Genomic DNA, 20,110 nt, shown 5'->3' with positions numbered 1-20,110 from the left:
GAACTTGTAACATTTAAACACCCACTCTAACAATCAAGTAATACAAAAATAAAGTGTCTTGGTGCTTTTAAAAAACCTGAATAACATAAAATAATAAATATTGCGTATCGCCCAAAATTACACTTAAAAAACGCAAATATCGGGCCGATATATCGGTCTATCCTTAGTCTTTTGTCTTACATTCAAATAAAAAATGAGTTTAAATGAACCTTCCTAATATATATTTTTTTTCACAGGAAATGGAGAAGACGGAGTCGAACAGCTTCCTGATCCTGTTCCGGGACTCGGGTTGCCAGTTCCGCTCGCTCTACACCTACTGCCCGGAGACGGAGGAGATCACGCGGCTCACCGGCATCGGGCCCAAGACCATCACCCTCAAGATGATCGAGAGCCTCTTCAAGTACAACTCGGACAAGAAGCAGTTCAGCTGCATCCCCGCCAAGACCATGTCGGCCAACGTGGACGCCATCACCATCTTCGGACACCTGTGGCAGACCAAGAAACAGGGGACGCCCAAGAAGTTCCAGCCCCTTAAGTCTTAGTTAGCCTAGTCTAGTCGTCGAGACCATAGGTGCCGGAAAGGGGGATGCAGTGGTGCATTGGCATCCCCACTTTTGGGCTCCCTAAATGAGGCTTTCTCAACTTTTACTGCAGACAAATGAGTGGAGAGGAGTGCAGAAATAAAGAAATAAAGAATCAAGAAAAAAAATGCACCACCACTTTAAAACTCGTTCCGGCGCCCTTGATCGAGACTCCTGCTAATTGTCCACCTCCTCCTTCTCCGCCTACTAGGTGTAAAAGAGACACATTCAACCAACACCTCAGTTGTAGAGATTTAGGATTTGCTAATACAGCCTAGAGAAATTTTTGCTCCACCATTCACAGTATTTCACCTAGTCCAGTCCACCTGGGCAAAGTGTTTGACTTTAGTGATAATGATCACCTTGAATGTAAACAACCAGAACAAAAACAAAACATAATCATATATCATCTGGCATCAGGCTTCATCTGACATCCATTATGCTACCCCGATGGGGGTTTTATCTGTAGTGTGTGTGTGTGTTACTGTGTGTATCACGCACAACTGTTTGAGCGCATGTCTATGCATTTGCATATGTGTGTAGGTGCTTGTGTGTGTGCGTGTTTGTGCCAAAATCGAATGGAGAGGATGCCACCCCCCACCCTCCCACTATGGTGTGTGGACAATTGGAGCACTGAGTGTCACTTTGTGTGGAAAACAGCTATGGTTTTTAATCATATGTTCGTTGCCTTTGAAGGGGGCTTAGGCCTGACTTACTTTGTGTGCAGTTAAAGAGGGCCCCCATACTACAATGAAGCAAATGTATCACCGATAATGGTAGCATATGATGCGCTTGTGATTGTTGAGAAGAACAGTGTCTTCAAGCCTTAGGCCAAAAGTTTTTTTTTCTTTTGGCCAAAAGTGGTCGTGGGAAAAAAAGAGTAAATGTATGACGTGTGAGGTAAACTTTTTTTTTTAACACATTACCATTATTTTGTTAATCTTTACAAGAACGTAGATTACTACTGTGGAAATCATGTTCACCAGCAGCACTCACCCTGTGTCCTTCTGTCTTCATATGCCTCAATGTGCATCAGGTCGGAAATAATCATAGGTCCCATCATAGTGGCTAGTAGTGAGGGGCATTTCACAGGCAACCTGTATGTTAAAGAATGCAATGCATTAGTGGTTTGTAATGTATATAATGGCAACTTCATTGGAACAAGCTTACTTCACACAGTGTTGAACTACAGTACAGTATGAGGCCTTTTCTCTGGAGAGGACAAAGTTCCATGCCACTGATAGGCCTTTTTAGCTTTAGACAAGTGAAAAAAATGCTCTTAAAATTCCACAATTATGCAGTCCCATCCTGGTGCCGATATAGAGTATTGTGCTGGTGTGAGAAGAGATACCAGATGAGTCCTATCATTGCCACAGACACCTCTGTTCTTAGTCACAGACTGAACTGTCACTGTCAAATACATGTAACACCATAAACAAGGTCCTTAGATATCGTATTATGATGCTTCCACATAGTTGATGATGCCTATAACATTGCTAAATGAATTGCTAACTTATATCAAGTAAACTGGTTCAAGTGTGTGTTTAAAAAAAAACATGTTTCATTTGCAGGGCTCTGTTTTATATTGTCTTTGTTTTTTTCTGTTATCCTCATGTCCTTAAAAGTGAGAGATGTCATTATTTTTTATCTATTTGATCACTTATTTCGTTTAACTCGTTTATGATGTACATATATAGTTTGTCATATGAAAGTATTTTCAAAAGCCATTTTATTACATATAATTTACAAAAAAAAGAAATGAAAAATGAAAAGTATGTTGATTGTTATACGAAATGGATCATGGCCTTTGTGCACAGCCTACAGGACCAAGAGGGGGTGAGATTGAAAGGAGATGAGGGGAGTCATGGAGGAACAGATGTGTCAGATGACGATGGAAAAGACTGTCAAACATTGCTTCTTCGACATCCAACATTTGAGTTAATTTGTTTGTTATCATTATGTTTTGTATTTGTTTCATGTTACATTTAACCTGTATATAAATACAGATTTACATCAAAGAAACTGACTGAAGTCTGCTCATTATTTTAGACTTTGCATGTTGTCAGCTCAAGTGGCTATTTTGTATGATCAAAGAACAGGAGCAAAGTGGGGGAATTTGGGAAAACGTTTAAATGAAAAAAGAATAGACAATAAATTGTTTGCCTATGTGCTGTGCGCTGAACAGACACCCTGGAGCAAAATGGCAGTATGTGAGAGAGGCCTACATTAGGTCAGATCTGATGGCTGGCTGCACGATTGACAACTTATGTATGGGCCCATGATACCATTATCAAGACTCAGGGTGGCACAACAACTAATTGTCACATGTGCAGAGCAGGGGCAGTGTTAGGCCACCACACATAGGCCTCAAGTGTCTTCCACCCCCTGCAATAGCCGGGCTCAGCAGTGTTAGGCTACCACACAAACTGGGACTGCCGACGATATCATACAAGGTTTACTTTAGAACTGGGATGTTTTAATTGATAATATTAATGTGATACGCTGAGCAAAGCCATGCATGTTTGATCTGAGCTTTGCATGTTTCTCCATAGCCTACCCCTGGCCTACTCCTCTTGATCCCAATTTGTTCTTTCAATTAACACACCTAGAGTCTAAAGTCTATGTCTATCTGCATGGGGAGTAAGAAACGTAATTTAATTTTTTTTGTATGACCAGTGCATGTAGGCCTAAAGAAATTAACAATAAAACCGACTTGACTTGACTAGGCCTAACTCTAGAGCCATTCAGCATGGTGTGCTGATAGGTTCTTCTCACCGACGGTGCGTGTGTGTACACAACCTACAGCTCCGCTCCACCAGGGGGCTCCAGAGCTACACACACGCACCGTCGGTGAGAACCAGGCTAGATAGGCCAAAGTTCACTTGAATAATCAGAAACTGATGTCTTCTATGTTATTAGGCCTAGTCCATGTTACTGGATAATAGGTCTATATGATCATGCATTTTTTTCTATTTGTGTTATTCACATTTTCTGCTCGTTGAGCTTATCCTATTGATATTCCATCTAGTAGTAGGCCTATGCAACCCAACATCATGCTGACCAAAACCTAGAGATAACTCAGGTTAGGCCTATGTCAGCTCAACTCAGCATCAGCCTTCCTGTCTTAATTAAACGGGACATTGTGCGCTTTAATGGTATCTCAGCAATGCCAGTTTTAAATGTGTAGCATATCATGCTCATAAGTCGATATGTTTCCTTAGTTTGTGTAAAATGATATCCGTGAGAATGTTTACAGGGTGCCTGTCTGATGACAGACTTGGCTATTTTCTAGCCGGGGTTTCTGAAAGCGACTTCGAGGAGGACTCTGATTGGCTACTTGGTCCGCTTGACAACCAGAGGCTGGGTGGTAACTGTCGCGGACGGTGGGAGAAGACAACAGAGGAGAAAACAATCAGACTCCCGATTTGGACTACCAAAATATTGCGACAGTGCGATATTACATCTAACACATCGCACATTGAATTCATGCCATCGTAGGGACTTGCCGGTGAGTTCAAGTGTCTTCTAAATTCGTTGTTTTGCTGTTCTGTGCGCCAGAGGAAACAGGGTTTGGCTGGTATATAGCTAACCAACGCATGTCTTCGTTCGGTTTTCTTAGCCATTCTCACTCACTGCTGGCTATGTCATGCTCTGAATCTGTCATAGCTCGTTTTGGGTGCGTTGCTCAGTTTCTTTCCAGTATGAGTAGCCTCTGCCCTACCAGTCTCCTCTGACATTCACTATCTGTGACAGTATATGCATCCTTCTCTGTTACTGTGATCGCATTTAGACACAAAGTTCTTGTTATTTTGCTGCGTTTAGTAATAACTGGCTTATAACCGGTAAAGGGATGCAACTGATTCCGTTATCTTAGCGATAATTAGCCCGATAGCCATCTTCTTCTCTGGCAATATGCTTTGTCAGTATCATTGGCTGATTACTACGGATGAATATCGCGCAAATATATGTGAAATCTGTTTTTATACAATACTGGTATGGCGTTAGTGGATTGATTCAACAGTCCGCGGACCACGGATCCGCCCATGTGGATGTATAGCTGGCTAGTAGGAGTTAGCTAATAGTCAACCTCGGGCTTGCACTGGTCACAGCGTAGAACAGCAACGATGTTTACTGTCGCTGATTTAACAAGCTAACGATGTAGTCTCATGACAGGCCTGGTTGAGTAGTGCGTCCCCTCAAATTGACTGATGTATCCACACACAGCTGGACGATGGTAATGTTAATCCGTTTAAGGTAAAGCCTGTGCCCTGTGATGCTTTACCACGGGTTGACATGACTGACTTCCCACGGTGAAACAGAGAGACGCATCCCTGTTAGTGTGACAATACGATTTCCTAGTTTATAAGCCTGGTTCAATTGTGTCCTTTCTTTTTTCGCAGTCCCCTTCGAAGCTGAGCACAATGACTGCCGAGGAGATCATAAATGTGAAGGAGGTGGAGATCATCAAAGTCATCCTGGACTTCCTAAATTCAAGGAAACTCCACATCAGCATGCTCGCCCTGGAGAAAGAGAGTGGTGTCATCAATGGCCTTTACTCTGACGACATGCTTTTCCTCAGGTATGTCTATATTGGCCTCATGTCATGTCCAAAAGTTGCATGTTGTTATTACATAATAACAGATGATGAAAGAAAGATAGGCACATTGCCACTGCCATTGTACAATGCTCGGTGACTTCTGATACTCCTGGACACTTTAACTTTACTATGCACAGTGACTTCTGGACACTTTGTTGGTCACTTTGTCTTGGACTGCTATGTGCTGCTCTGCTAAGGCACATGTGGCACACGGTGGACACTTTATAATTTGATGTGTGTGTGTGTGTGTGTGTGTGTGAGAGAGAGAGAGAGAGAAAGAGAGAGAGAGAGAGAGAGAGAGAGAGAGAGAGAGAGAGAGAGAGAGAGAGAGAGAGAGAGGGCTGTATGTATGCTAGAGTGAGCTATACATGGTTAATATATGTGTAACGATATGTGTTATATCTAGTGTGTTATGTCTTCTGTATTTATATATCATGTATGCCACTAGACACCTTAATCCCCCCCTGGGATCAATAAATTATACTCTACTACTCTACCATGTTTTCGGATGAAGTACTGGAGAGGCTCAGTTCCCTGAGACCTGCAGGGTTTTTTAAACCGGTTTCTTTCATCGGTGCCAGAAATGGCATTCCTTAGAGTAGGGAGTCTCTCATTGGGGGACCTGAATGGGTTTGCCCCCCTTTTCAGCCACAAGAGTTTCGGGTTTTCAACAAAGTGACCATTCATGCATGTCGCCTGCTATTGTTTCATTAATCATGCTCTGCGTGGGTTGACAATTAGCCGGTGCATTTTAATACGCAGAGCAGATTAAAACAAGTTGTAATTGTCTAAGCTGTGCATGTTATTTTCAGCATGGTTCTGGCAAAAGCAGCGCTGGGATCATACTCCTGCTGCGACTTGTGAAAATATTAACCAAGCTTTTTCCGCTTTGTGTGTGTGTGTATGTGTGTGTGTGTGTGTGTTTGTGTTTGTGTGTATGTTTTGTGTTTCTATGCCCTGACTTCTGCGCTGAAGACAACTCATTTTGGATGGGCAGTGGGATGAAGTCCTGCAGTTTATTCAGCCCCTGGAGTGCATGGACAAGTTTGACAAGAAAAGGTGAGAGTAAAAAAAAAACACACACACACATACAGATAGTAGTAGCCTACCTTTGATTAACTACAAACTAGACACTGCGTACTGTTTGAAAAAAAAGACAGCTCTCATCAGTGTGTTCCTTCATCATAATGCTGGAACATCAGGGCTGGGATGAATGCAAATGATTAGAAGCATTTTTGCCAGCCAGACAGTTTTTTTTTGCATGCAAATACATTTGAGTATGTAGTAGACCATGAAACTCATTTTCATTGTCATCCGATTCCTAATGATCAAGGGAGCTCTGTGATGCTCCTTCCCCCCTCACTAGTTTTGCGAGGGCTCACACACCTTGAAAGCTTCTTTGTCAGCAGGTGCAGCTTTAGTCTTCTGTTTGCAGAGGAAAATAAATAAAGAAGCAGTACTGCCCTCTTCCTCTGCAAACTCAAACGATGCCACTCCCTCCCTAGCCCAGGAACGTACAGTAGTGAACAAAATCATGTGAAATATCTGTAGACAAACTCATAACAAGACGTCCTGTTGTTTTTTTTTCCCAGATTCCGCTACATTGTGTTGAAACAGAAGTTTCTGGAAGCCCTGTGTGTGAACAACGCCATGTCTGCTGAGGACGAGCCACAGCAGGTGAGTGACGGGACGGGACGGCAGACGCTTTTATCCAAAAGTGACTCACAATCGAGGGCATAATCATAGCATACAACACTTGCAGATACAAATTATACAGGCAATATACAGAACAATAAGTGCAGATGCCTAGTAGGGTTAGGACTTAGGAGGGGAGACATGATGATCATAGGGCAGCTAGCAACCTTCCTTGTTTTTAAAAGACAAGTCTGTGGTGCGTTTCTCGAAACCATAGTTGCTAACTACGTCAGCTACTTTGATGTTTGCGATGCAATTTCCCATTTGCAACCACCCAAGTAGCTAACTGGCTAACAACTACGAGTTCGAGAAATGCAGCCCGGACCAGTTAAAATTATTGTTTTGGAGCATTGTTGGGTAAAAGGAAGGATATAATAAGGATGTTGTTTGTTTGCCACCGAGATGCTGTGAATTTAGGACAGGCAGTGATATTGTAGTTGATCGACCTCTACCCTGCATGGGCTGGAAAGATTCAAGATTCTTCCGTTTTGAGAATCTTTTTTTGCTTTTTCTTGGTAATACAATAGTAACCTGATACTCAAAGCATATTGCTTTGTAAGTTGCTATTACAGTCTGCTAAGCCTCTTGTTGAAAGTACAGGAGGTGATTACAGTAAGAGTCTGTTGTGCAGCAGGATCATTGCAGGGGTGGCAGGCCGGGGATTTGAGAGGGGCTCGATGATGATGTCACTCATAATGTGCACTTACTGCACACAGAGAGTTTGGTGCATGATACCCCTTAGGCCAGTGTCAATAGTGCTCATTGGAGTACTTAAGAGCCACACTGCTTAAAGGGGCTTAGCTGTCTTTTGAAATGTTCAAAGCATTGTAGTATATATAAAAGCATACGGAAGGATATGGACTTGAGCATGTGTTTGATGTTTACATTGCACATGTATGTCATTACAATAAGTGCTGTTGAACAAATAGGTCTAGTGTCATCAGTGCAGCTGCCAGCTGCATTGAAAAATCTAAATAAGTGATTGGGCTTTTGTTGGGGAAAATATATTAATTATTCTATTCAGCTTATCTGGCTATTATCAATTTATTACATGATCGCACAGATAGTAGTAACTGCAAGCTAGGAATTGAGTCCTTTCTGAAAAAAGTAAAGAAAAGACATAGCAATCATCAGTGGTTGCTTCTTTAAGTAAGAGTGTAAGTGAAAATTTAAACAAATCAAGATAGATTATGTTGTCTTTGAAATTCATTGTGCTGGCACCCTTAATCAAGGCCATGGGTTTAGATTGGAAAGTGGTGGGGGAGAATTGTCCAGTGCTTTTCATGAAATTTGTGGGAAAATGTTGGGGACAGTTAAAGATAATCCCAAAAAGTGGTATGGACATTTCTAATCAGGATTGCAAGAAGCATAAATGCACAGAATGTATACTGTACGTTTGACCCACTCCTCTCCTCTCCTCTCCTCTCCTCTCCTCTCCTCTCCTCTCCTCTCCTCTCCTCTCCTCTCCTCTCCTCTCCTCTCCTCCCCTCTCCTCTCCTCTCCACCCCTCTCCTCTCCTCTCCTCTCCTCTACTCTCCTCTCCTCCATTGTCCTCTCCTCTCCTCTCCTCTACTCTCCTCTCCTCCATTGTCCTCTCTCCTCCTCTCCTCTCCTTTCCTTTCCTCTCCTCTTCTCTCCTCTCCTCTCCTCTCCTCTCCTCTCCTCTCCTCCCCTCTCCCCCCAGCTGGAGTACACCATGCAGGAGGCGGTGAAGTGTCTGCACGCGCTGGAGGAGTTCTGCCCGTCCAAAGACGACTACAGCAAGCTGTGCCTGTTGCTCACGCTGCCGCGCCTCACCCACCACGCCGAGTTCAAGGACTGGAACCCCAGCACGGCGCGCGTGCACTGCTTCGAGGAGGCCTGCGTCATGGTGGCCGAGTTCATCCCGGCCGACCGCAAGCTGAGCGAGGCGGGCTTCAAGGCCAGCGGCAACCGGCTCTTCCAGCTGCTCATCAAGGGCGTGCTGTACGAGTGCTGCGTGGAGTTCTGCCAGAGTAAGGCCACGGGCGAGGAGATCACCGAGGGCGAGGTGCTGCTGGGCATCGACATGCTGTGCGGTAACGGCTGCGACGACCTGGATCTCAGCCTGCTCAGCTGGATGCAGAACCTGTCGCACAGCGTCTTCTCCTGCGCCTTCGAGCAGAAGATGCTGCAGATCCACACGGACCGGCTGGTGAAGCCCGCCAAGGCCGCCTACGCCGAGCTGCTCACGCCGCTCATCACCAAGCTCTCGCCGTACCCGGCCTCGCCGCTGCGGCGCCCACAGTCGGCCGACACGTACATGTCGCGCTCGCTCAACCCGGCGCTGGACGGCCTGTCGTACGGGCTGGTGGGGCAGGACAAGCGGGGCGGGAGCGCTGGAGGAGGAGGCGGTGGTGGTGGAGGAGGTGGTGGGGGTGTTGGAGGCGGAGGAGGAGGTGGAGGAGGAGGACGGGGCGGTATGTCGCCCATGTCGCACTCGTTTGCCAACTTCCAGTATCCAGGCGGGCAGGGCCTCAGCCGGAGCCTGCTCATGGAGACGTCCGAGTGCCACAGCATCTTCGAGGAGTCGCCCGAGAGGTAAGGGGCTCGCATGAGGTTACTCTACTTTACTCTACTCTACTGCCTTCTTACTTTTTTGCTTTTTTCTTTCTTTATATTTCTTTTAATTCAGCTTGGAGGACATTACATTATCTGAATAAGTTTTAACATTAAATGTATAAGGTTCTTACTTTGAGAATGGATAGAGGATTCATTTTTCTGCTTTTTGTTTGTTTTTTTCCTCCTGAGGTTAGGCTATGTCATGGCTTTGCATTGCATTTGCCTTGTCCTTGGCCTGCGGAGTTGTGAGGGGGTTGGTGTGTTCTGTTGGGTGTGGTGTTTTGCTGACAGCCAGCCTTTGGGGTGTTAAATTCAGTTGAATGAGGATTTTTCTGAAATAGCGCTGATATGAAGCATGTTTTTTGTAAAAAAAAAACAAACAAAAAAAACAAGTGGTTCTGCACTCAAACTCAGTGCTTCACGAACATCATCTCTCTCTCTCTCTCTCATTGGCCAGCTCTCGGACCGACACCCCCTCGGACAAGATGATGAACTCTGCGGGACCCCAGAAGGAGCGTCCGGTCTCGGCCCCCGGAGAGGACGCCCCAACGCCAGAGAAGAACGAGGTAGGATGATGCTGTGGCAGCCAGGGGTGGAGCTATAGGGGGAGCAAGCGGGGCAATTTCCCCGGGGCCCAGGGCCCTCCCGTATTGGTGGTGGGGGCATTACGACCTTTGCAGGCCTTATGGGGGGCCCTATCAGTGTCTTGCCCTTGGGCCCTGTGTGCAATTGTTCCGCCACTGGTGGCAGCGTACCATCCGATTAGAGAGGAGTAGGATGAAAGGGTTACAGCAGGGGTAGACCTCTTGGGTCCACTATGATCTGATGGGACCCATGATATCAGAGTGTACTAGTAGCAACTAGGTCAAGATAGGTTTAGCAGAGGGGTGTAGAGTTGCCTGGCCGGGTTTCGAACCCAGCCCTTCTGGGGTACCATACTGAGGCTCTGACCGCTACACCAAAGAGCCACGCTCATTGGCGTGAAAGTCAGGGCGCACCCACAACCCTAGTGATGGCCACTCCATCTCAATGGGGTTCATTAGGACCCTGAACTCCTTTGTACCACACCCTGCTCTCTCCCAACTGCGAGTAGGCGCACGATACCAGAGACCTAAAACACACACTCAGAATATCCCTAATGGACAGAGAATAGGGACAGAGAGAATAGAGCCAAGAATAGAGCCAAGAATTAAACCTGTGTGTTTAAAAAAAAAAAAGAAGAACTCAATTTGTTTGGAACAGATGCAGGCAGATTTCATTTTCGATTTAGAGGATCATATTTTCCCTTGCACTCTCTGCAGCTAGGTGTAGTATCTGTCTAGTCATAAGTGCAATGCCTGCATCAACGTCAGTACCCCTTGGCCTGTTCATTTCCTGAAAATATCCTGGTGAATCCGCGGCTTTCCTCTGGAAAACCCAGTTCATTATCTAATAATCCATTACAGTTTATTAGCGGTATTGGGTTTTGTGCTGTGCTTATTTGGATTACGTTTAGTACAGTGTGTGCCGTATAGCTTGTGCTCTTGGGTACTGTGGGCCAGGAGATAGTGTCAGAGCCTATTGTTGTCCTCCAAGGCCAAGCTGTTTAGATTTACTGCCAACTGTCTCCTATTTAACAGACAGAGCAGCTGCAGCAAAACTGCTAGGCTACATGCGCAAGGTTCCCCGTGAGCTCTGGAGTGAGTGACCCAAAGGTTTATGACCACATCATGACAGGCTGTTACCGGGCAGTTATGGAACCTTGGAGTGGGCTGATCGATAGGAGGTCCGGGTATTGAGGCACCCAGACAGGATTCAGTCTATTGGCACTACATTGGCAAGCTGTAGTGGTGCTGTGAACACTGCTGCTGCTTCTCTCTCTCATCCCATTCCTCTTCCTCATTGTCTTCTTCATCTTCATCCTTCTCCTCTTCCTCATCCTATTCGTCATCTTCCTCCCCCTCCTCCCTATCCTCATCCTTCTTCCTCTTCATCCTCCTCCTCTTTATTTTCTTCTTCCTCATCCTCTTCCTCTTCATCATCTTCATCATCTTCCTCTCTCCTCCTCTTCCTCCTCCTCCTCATCCTCTTCCCCACCTTCCTCCTCCTCCTCCTCCTCCTCCCTAGTTCTCCTGCCTCCCCTCCCCCAGTGTGGCTGTGAGAGTGGCCCAGTGTTGACCCGTGTGCGCTCGTGTCCTCAGGCCGCTCCACTCCGACTGCACAGGAAGTGCAGGACACAAAGAGGAAGTCTTCTGTCTCCAGCCGTTACTAAGTGAGGAGGGCGGGACTCCAGCCATGGACTTACCCTCTATTGTTTATTTACTAGTCCCATCTCTCTCTCTCCCTTCCCCTTTCTCTCTCTCATATCTCTTTCTATATATACATATATTATATATACTGTATATCTATCTTTTCCTTTGCCTATCTTTCTGTTGCTCTCTCTCTGTCTCTGTCTATCTCCCTAGTCTCCCTAGTCTCTCTTTCTTACTGTCTCTCCCCACTCCTTTGCTAGCTCTGTCTCTATCCCTCCTCTCTTTTACTTGGTCCCCCCCCACACACACACACACCCTCTCTCTCTCTCTAGTTCACTGTTGGAATCTTGTCTGAGTCCAGTAAAAAAAATGAGCCATCTGTTCAGGCAATGTGGATGAATCTAACGAAGAGGGAGAGTGGCTGCTGCTCTGCTCTGTGTGTCTGCCATAGACACAGCACTAGCAGAAAGAGCTCTACACTACTTTCCCCCCCTCAGCTGTATCAGCAACATCTCAGCTGTAGGCTCGATTTTTTTTTTTTGTCGTGTAAGACCATTTAAAAAAAAAAAGAAAAGAAAAGAAAAGGCATATTTTAGTGACCAGTCATTGACTTGGCCTCCCGAAGGTTCCCCCTAGACCGACAGATTGCGGGGATTACTCTTGCCTGACGCCGGACCCAGGAGGTTGGCAACTCTTCAGATGGCGCGCAGGCTTCCCAGGGTGTAAATATCTCTAACGAACGTCCGCCTCTACTATAGCTGTGAGTCTGGTAACCAGGCTGTCCCAGTCTACACCATGACTGCGTACCTGATTTATGATCAGCAAACTCACCAGACACCACTTTAGTGAGGTTTGCCTGTGCTACCTACCAACTCAGTGTGCAGTGTACAGGGACCTTTGTGGTGGGACAGGGCAGGGGAATGGCTCTTCACCACCAGAGTGCTGACCTTTTGCATGTTGCCAGGACCCCTATCTCAGGGGGGCCTTGTATCTCTCTGTAGCTGGCTAGCTGTGCTGGGTAGGTGCCTGTGATGACACAGTCTGGCTGGCTCGCTTGGCCAGGGTTTAGCACGAGAAGGTCATGTGAGGTACAGTGAAGCAGCTGCTGTGGACTTGGCTTGTCACTCATTAGGGCTCATGTGGACACACAAGGCAGACAGCATCCACTGGTTGTCATGGTAATTCACACTGCCAATGTGGTAGAGCAAATGAGTTGAAATGCTTGCACCAAGGTAGTACCCATACACAGCAAGATGGGTGTCATTTTTTCAAATAATCAATTCCTGTTAATATAAAAGCTCTTCTGTTCGCTTTCTTTCTTTCAGCATCACAGCAATTCACCAGATGCCAGTTTTCTGGTAGGCCTACAGCTTGACAAAGTGAGACTTGGCCGCCACTTTTTGCTTTTTGAATATGCACGACACAGCTCAATCGTAAAAATTTAAATTGTCAGCCGAGTCGCACTGTGTCGAGCTGTAGGCCTATCAGAAAACTGGCAGTGGAAAAGAGGCAAAAGATACATAGCAACACAGTCTCTTTGTCACACCACCTGTCTCCACCTCCGCACGTTCTGCCACCCTCCCTTCCCCTCTCTCTCTCTCTGTCCCTCTCCCAATTGTGAAAGTTGTACAACAGAAGAAAACAACGTGTACCAGTTGGCCCAAGTGATCATTATGATTATCCCATGCTGTTATAAGTTGGTATTTTTCCCCAGACAAGACAAAGTCCTTTACAATTTGGCTGTGGGGGAACTATGACAAAAAAAACGTTTCAATCTTTTTTACTTCCTTAATGACTGTCGTCCCCCAGCTGTGTAACTCTATGGAGTAGTTTGAGGAGTACCACTAGCAGTGCTGACAGATTTGACTTTGACAATACTGCAGAACATTTTAAATCCCTCTCTGTGTCCCTCTATCTCCCCAGGTCATTTGGGGAGTGCTACCAGCAGCATCAATGCTATTGACAGATTTGACAACATGTGACACATCAGAACATTATAAATTGTCATCTCTCTCTTTGCCTCTCTCTCCCCTCCCCTACTACCCAGGCTCCTACAGCGAGAACTCCACCCACTTTGTTGGGAAGTAATCAACTTTGAGCATTTCCAACCGTCCTGGGTAGAGGCGTGTTCAAGGCAGTGACATTGTTTAAGCAGAGACGCTCTATTGCGGACTAAGAAATGTTTGGTTTAAACTTTGGCTCAGCCTGTTCTGCCCTCGACCAGTGGCAAACCAAGGGAGGTGGGTCAACCATGCTGTTTAAGAATGTTAGTTGTTATGATCTTGGTCAGACCAAGTCTCGAAGAGATTTGCAGTCATGGTAATCAGGCAACTCCCCTACCACCTAGCTGCATAACTCCACAGAGCTACCAGCAGCATCAAATATATTGACAGATTTGACTAAAGCAACACATCACAACATTTAATTGTGTTCTCTCTCTAGGTCCCTCTGTCTTGTAACCCAGCTGCGTAACTCCACAAAGCATTATGAGGAGTTCAATCAGCAGCATCAATGCTACTGACAGATTTGACTATCAAAATACATCACAACTTATTAAATTGCACTCTCTCTCTCTCTGTATGTCTCTCTCCCTTTCTCCTCACCTCCCTCTCTCTCTCTCTCTCTCTCTCTCTCTCTCTCTCTCTCTCTCTCTCTCTCTCTCGTCCCCCAGCTGCGTAACTCCACAGAGCAGTTTGAGGAGTACTACCGCCAGCGGTTGCGCGTGCAGCAGCACCTGGAGCAGAAGCAGCAGCAGAGGCAGCTCTACCAGCAGATGCTACTGGAGGGCGGTGTGCAGAACCAGGAGACACCGCCCAACGCCAAGCACAACCTCACAGAGACCTTCCTCAACAGGTAGGCCTGACACACACACACACACACACACACACACACACACACCAATGGCGTATTTGCCATTGAGGAAAGGGAGGACGATCCTCCCTCAAAATAATAAAGCCAGATCTTCCAGTATAAATTACAGAAAACAAAACATATTTATTATATATTTGTTATATAATTGTTAGTATTTTATAGCTATTTAGCGATAAAAACATATACTTTAGCGCTTCTAATTCACATAATAGACCTTAGAGGACCGTCCTCCCTTCCATCCTCATTGACTTCCATTATAAATGGTGAAAATCCGGCCGTAGCGCGGGCTTTACTTTTTAACATTGAAGTGAATGGAGCTTAGGGAGGACTTTCCTCCCTTTAGGCGGGTCATGAGCCATGGAAGTAATCTGCCTATCAGCGAAGCTGAATTTATCAAAAGCCAATCAGAATATGACGAGTTGGGTTGACAGACGACAAGCATGAACTCGGTCGTCATGACAACGATATACAAATCTACCGTGAAGAAGAATGCGGCAGCAGACAGTGGAAAGTTTGTAATTGGCGAATGTTTTATGAACCCTTAATAAATACAAACGAAATATCAACTGTTTTCATGTTGTGAATCGCGTGATATCACTCCCTGGATTTAGATTGAAAACCGAGTGGAAAGGTCAGTGTGTCAATCTCTCACGTCACTCGAGCTACACAATGCAAGCGAAGCACGGATGCAAAAAAAAAAAAAAAAAAAGCACGGATGCAAATCCAAAGTCGGACACCATCACCAACGTTTTTAAAAGGTAGTCTTGTTTCAGCATGTCCTACGCGCACAAATAATACTCTCAATGCTTGTCTTTGCGTTTCTCCTTCGTGCTTTTCTCCCAAAAGAGGGTTATTTACAAATGGGAATAAGAATGCTTTTGGCTGTAGATGAATGCACTGACGCTAGACTGGCGTTCTTTCTCACTCCTCAAGACGAGAAACAGTACGAAGCTTTAACCTCTTCATAAAACGTCTCTGCATAAACTTCCAACATGTACCCTACATCATGTTATGTAATTTGATTTGGGTGTAATTAGGAATACTAGTCACGGCCTACAACATATTTTTTATTCGGAACATAGTGAAAAACCGTTCAATAGACAACGCTCGCCAGCTCCTCCTTCCACAGCTGCACAGAGCTGTCGCTCTCAACGCAGGCTCAAACGCAAAAGGCATAGGCGACCACAACGTCGTAGGCCATGTAGCCTACCATATTATGGATCATACATAAGATTTTAAAAATAATATAATGGAAGGGGTTTAAAATGTTTAAAAATATGTAAGAATGTGTTGATGTTAAAACCCTTAGGCCTAGGCTGTCACTCAATGTCATAGGCATTACTAGGTCTTCAGAATTGTCAATTTGCGCCTAATAAAACACAATTGACAGGGTGAGATGCCATGCTGCCTTTGGTCAAAGTTAGATATAGGGCCTACTCCCTATGTAACTTTCTACTTTCTATAATAATTTTCTTCACTCTTCTCTTTCTTTCCCCTCAAACACTTTGGGCATTTATGTATGATAATATATTACACAAAGTTTGTTGCAATTATTTTTATAGATGTCATAAGTCAGCTTTCCAGACAACACAATGCCATATCAATTAAGTTACCTATTAGGCCTACAACGGTTGTAGTACAACCTAATACTAAACATCTGCCATTACTAACCCCATTTTCCCGCATCTACCGACTGACCACCTCCTTGTCCTCCCTAATTTTTATGACCAAAAGACGCCACACACACACACACACACACACACACACACACACACACACACACACACACACACAGCCCAATGCCAAGCACAACCTCACAGAGACCTTCCTCAATAGGTAGAGCACACACACACACACACACACACACACACACACACACACACACACCGCCCAATGCCAAGCACAACCTCACAGAGACCTTCCTCAACAGGTAGGCCTGACACACACACACACACACACACACACACACACCGCCCAACGCCAAGCACAACCTCACAGAGACCTTCCTCAACAGGTACAGCACACACACACACACATACACACACACACACACACACACACACACACACACACACACACACACACACACACACACACACAGATTGGTTGACTGGTGAAAACCTCATTGATCAAAACATTCTCCTGCCATGGAGTTTGGTGGGGGGGGATTTCAAGTGTGGGTAATCAGCTGATCTGTTCTCATTAGGCCACCTGGCAAACAATTGGTGATTACAAACAATCATGGCCTGCAGCCAGGTAATGGCTATTCTAACAGACCTGTTAGAGATTTAAACACAGAGCAAAAAAAACGAAAAAACAAAATAGAAACAATAATGCAATTCTGCTATGAAATTTAAAAAAAATGTGCGGACTCCACACTTTGAAGCTTTGATCGGCCTTGGTACTGCACAGTCTTCCTCCTCAGCTCATTAGCATTCTGCTAACAGGGTTATCATGCTGCTTGCCAACTCCTGCCTGCTGCTGCTGCCTCTGAGCTGGGCTGACTTGGCCTGGCCTGCTTCTAACTTTATCCTGCGAGGTGACGTGCCACACACACACTCAGCACTCTGTGCTGTCAATACTGTATTACAAACACATACTGTACACACATACGTAAACACACACACACACACACACACACACACACACACACACACACACACACACACACATACACACACACATACGTAAACACACACACACACACACACACACATAAATATAGGCATACAGTATGCACACAAGTAGCAGACAGACACAAACATGGACGTGACACAGACATGTGCACACACAAAGAGACACATGCACACACAGGCTTGCACATATAACGACAAACTCAAACAAATGCAGACACATGGATGTCCCTATGGTCTCTCCCCCTCTGATCTGTGTTTAAATGTGTGTTCATGCATGATGAGTGTGTACCATCTGTGTAAACCAGACAAGGTGCATTGAGAGGTGTGAGCTGAATTAGCCTCCTGTAAACCCAAACTAATGTAAAGAAGAAGGGGGGCAGGTGATTAGATTAGATTGAACTCTATCGTCATTGCGTAGTGTAAATACAGGGCAACGAATTGCAGTTTAGCAGGTGATGGGGAGGTGAGCGGACACAATCCAGCTGTATTTACGGAAGTAGAAACAGCAGTAATCCTTCTTTGCCTCATCTTCCTCCTCCTCTTCCTTCTGTTCCTCTTCAACCTCCTCCTCCTCCTCCTCCTCCTCCTCCTCCTCCTCCTCTTCCTCTTCCTCTTCCTCCATCACCTCCCTCAACTCGCTGCCCTGAACTCTTCAGGGAGGCAATGGCGCCAGGCCAGCCTCTCAGGTGATTCAAAGCCTTTCCAGCCATGACACTTACGGACGCTTTTAGGGAGTACTTTTTTATTTATTGGCTTTGTGAGGTTTCAAGTTGATGATGGATAATAAACAGCAGGCTCATCGTTAACATTGTCCTGTTGGTATTACTGTGGTGTTTGTTCACTAAAAGCTAAAAATGTGATTCTTCAGTTTTGTGTCCCCGTTATCCTATTTATCTATTGAGCTTTACTGCCGGCAAAACAATCACCCACACATTGTGTGGACATGAAATGGTTATAGGTATAGGTAGTGTTAAAAAATGAAATGTAATTATACGGTATAGCAAGGCCCTTGACATATAAATGATATCCGTTAGTATTGTTAAGTTGATATACTGAATGACTATGAAAAGAAACAATAGAACACAATAGACTGCCGAAATAAGGAGCTGGGACCCAGAGTGAAGGGGGGACACTAGGCTAGTAGTTTGGGGCATTAAGTCAGTATCAGATTAATAATTTAGATAGAGCTGCTGGCACAGTGTAGATTGGGGAGGTGGGGCTTTGTGTTGTTAGGAGGGGCTGACAGTGTAGGTGGGTAGGTGTGTGCATGCGTGTGTGTATTTTGGGTGGGGGCTTTGTGTTGTAAGTGGGGACTGAGAGTGTGTGTGTGGTTGTGTTGGGGGTGGCTTGTGTTGTTAGTGAGAGCTGGCAGTGTAGGTGTGTGTGTGTGTGTGTGTGTGTGTGTGTGTGTGTGTGTGTGTGTGTGTGTGTGTGTGTGTGTGTGTGTGTGTGTGTGTGTGTGTGTGGTTAGTGGGGGCTGGCACCTCATGACAGTAATGAGATGATAATGAGGAGTGGGTGACCCGGGTGTCTCCTGCTCTGGCTGTGTGTGTGTGTGTGTGTGTGTGTGTGTGTGTGTGTGTGTGTGTGTGTGTGTGTGTGTGTGTGTGTGTGTGTGTGTGTGTACTATACTGTACCGTACTCAGGCTTTCCCCCAGCGCTTTCTTATCAAGGCGGCCGCCTTGACTAAACCCCACCCCCGCCTTGGCTACGTTCCCTAAAAAAAAAAAAAAAAAAAATGCGTCCGAGGGCAAAAAAAAAAAAAAAAAACTTGTAAAAAAAAAAAAGTTGTAATGCATGTTCAAGCGCAGGCACTAGGACAACATCGGTTGGACTAAATTGTGACACCTAGTGGTCGGATTTATTACTACGCCATGTGTGTCCATCCTCGAGGCCATATTTTGAAACAATTTTAATTTTCAATTCTTGGGTTGCAGTTACGTCAGAATGCCCCTTCACTGGAGCGCGCGAATTTGAAATGGTGGACAACCCTGGCTTGGAGCCATTGAAACCCATTCAAAAGTACATTTGTTCGATGTTCGACAGAATATTTTTAATTAGACCTTAAGACACACCATGGGTCTTGTTTAAAAGCTGAGAACCTCAGCTTTCCATACCTGAAAACGGTATTTTCCTAGCATCTACCAATCCGAAGGTAGCCTACTTTAAGTGCAGAATTACTTTTCTAAAGATAGCGTTTTGTTTCCTTGGAAACGGACGCGGTTTATGTGTTACGCATACGCTATTTGACTCGGGTTTGCATTATTATGGATTAATTTCTAATCTTGACATTCTAATGGACAATCTGTGCGAGTTTCAAATGCGTTTTTATGTAACATGGGAGTAAAATGTGTTAACAGTACGCCCGTCTGGGGATTTGTTAGCTAGTTCGCTAGTTAGCTAGCAAGTAAGTAATAGCAGAAATAAACTCTCTCTGGTAATAGATATTAGAATCGATCTGTCTCAATGGCCCAAGCATAAACAAAGAAACACCAGGATTTGGATGTAATGCTATAATATCAGCAATTGTCAAAGCAAAACATTCTGAGAACATTTCACAGAACCAGTTCATTATATCCACAGCCTTGAGTGTCGGCAAAATCTTTCCACTTTGACATGATGTAGTGTAGAGACCTAGCACTTGCTAGCTAACTAGCGGGCCAGCTAGTTTAACAAATCCCAGACGGGATGTAAACACATTTACTCCCATATCACATAAAAACACATTATGAAATTCGCATAGATTGTCCATTAACATGTCAAGATTAGAAATTCATCCATAATAGTGCAAAACCGAGTCCAAATAGCGTATGCGTAACACATAAACCGCGTCCGTTTCCAAGGAAACAAAACGCTATCCTTTAGAAAAGTAATTCCGCACTTAAAGTGGGTTACCTTCGGATTGGTAGATGCTAGGAA

General features: G+C 45.1%; 2 protein-coding genes across 2 annotated transcripts in view; both read left to right on the top strand.

The window, feature by feature from the left end:
• Window positions 1–1,584, top strand: part of camsap2b (calmodulin regulated spectrin-associated protein family, member 2b) — a 75,305-nt gene extending 73,721 nt beyond the window's left edge. Inside the window, exon 20 of the mRNA XM_063218593.1 lies at window positions 237–1,584. Within this exon, the coding sequence (XP_063074663.1) occupies window positions 237–542 (306 nt within the window). The 3' untranslated portion in view covers window positions 543–1,584. The remainder of the gene's footprint in view (window positions 1–236) is intronic.
• Window positions 1,585–3,960: 2,376 nt separating this feature from the next.
• LOC134465130 (WD repeat-containing protein 47-like) overlaps window positions 3,961–20,110 on the top strand; it is a 37,712-nt gene continuing 21,562 nt past the window's right edge. Inside the window, exons 1-7 of the mRNA XM_063218594.1 lie at window positions 3,961–4,089; window positions 4,982–5,160; window positions 6,154–6,237; window positions 6,771–6,855; window positions 8,558–9,432; window positions 9,911–10,019; window positions 14,356–14,537. Of these exons, the coding sequence (XP_063074664.1) occupies window positions 5,003–5,160; window positions 6,154–6,237; window positions 6,771–6,855; window positions 8,558–9,432; window positions 9,911–10,019; window positions 14,356–14,537 (1,493 nt within the window). The 5' untranslated portion in view covers window positions 3,961–4,089; window positions 4,982–5,002. The remainder of the gene's footprint in view (window positions 4,090–4,981; window positions 5,161–6,153; window positions 6,238–6,770; window positions 6,856–8,557; window positions 9,433–9,910; window positions 10,020–14,355; window positions 14,538–20,110) is intronic.

Source organism: Engraulis encrasicolus, chromosome 16 (genome assembly GCF_034702125.1).
Source record: "Engraulis encrasicolus isolate BLACKSEA-1 chromosome 16, IST_EnEncr_1.0, whole genome shotgun sequence".
In the NCBI taxonomy this organism is placed as follows: Eukaryota; Metazoa; Chordata; class Actinopteri; order Clupeiformes; family Engraulidae; genus Engraulis; species Engraulis encrasicolus.
The sequence above is the reverse complement of the archived record's forward strand: the minus strand, read 5'-3'. Positions and strand labels throughout refer to the sequence as shown.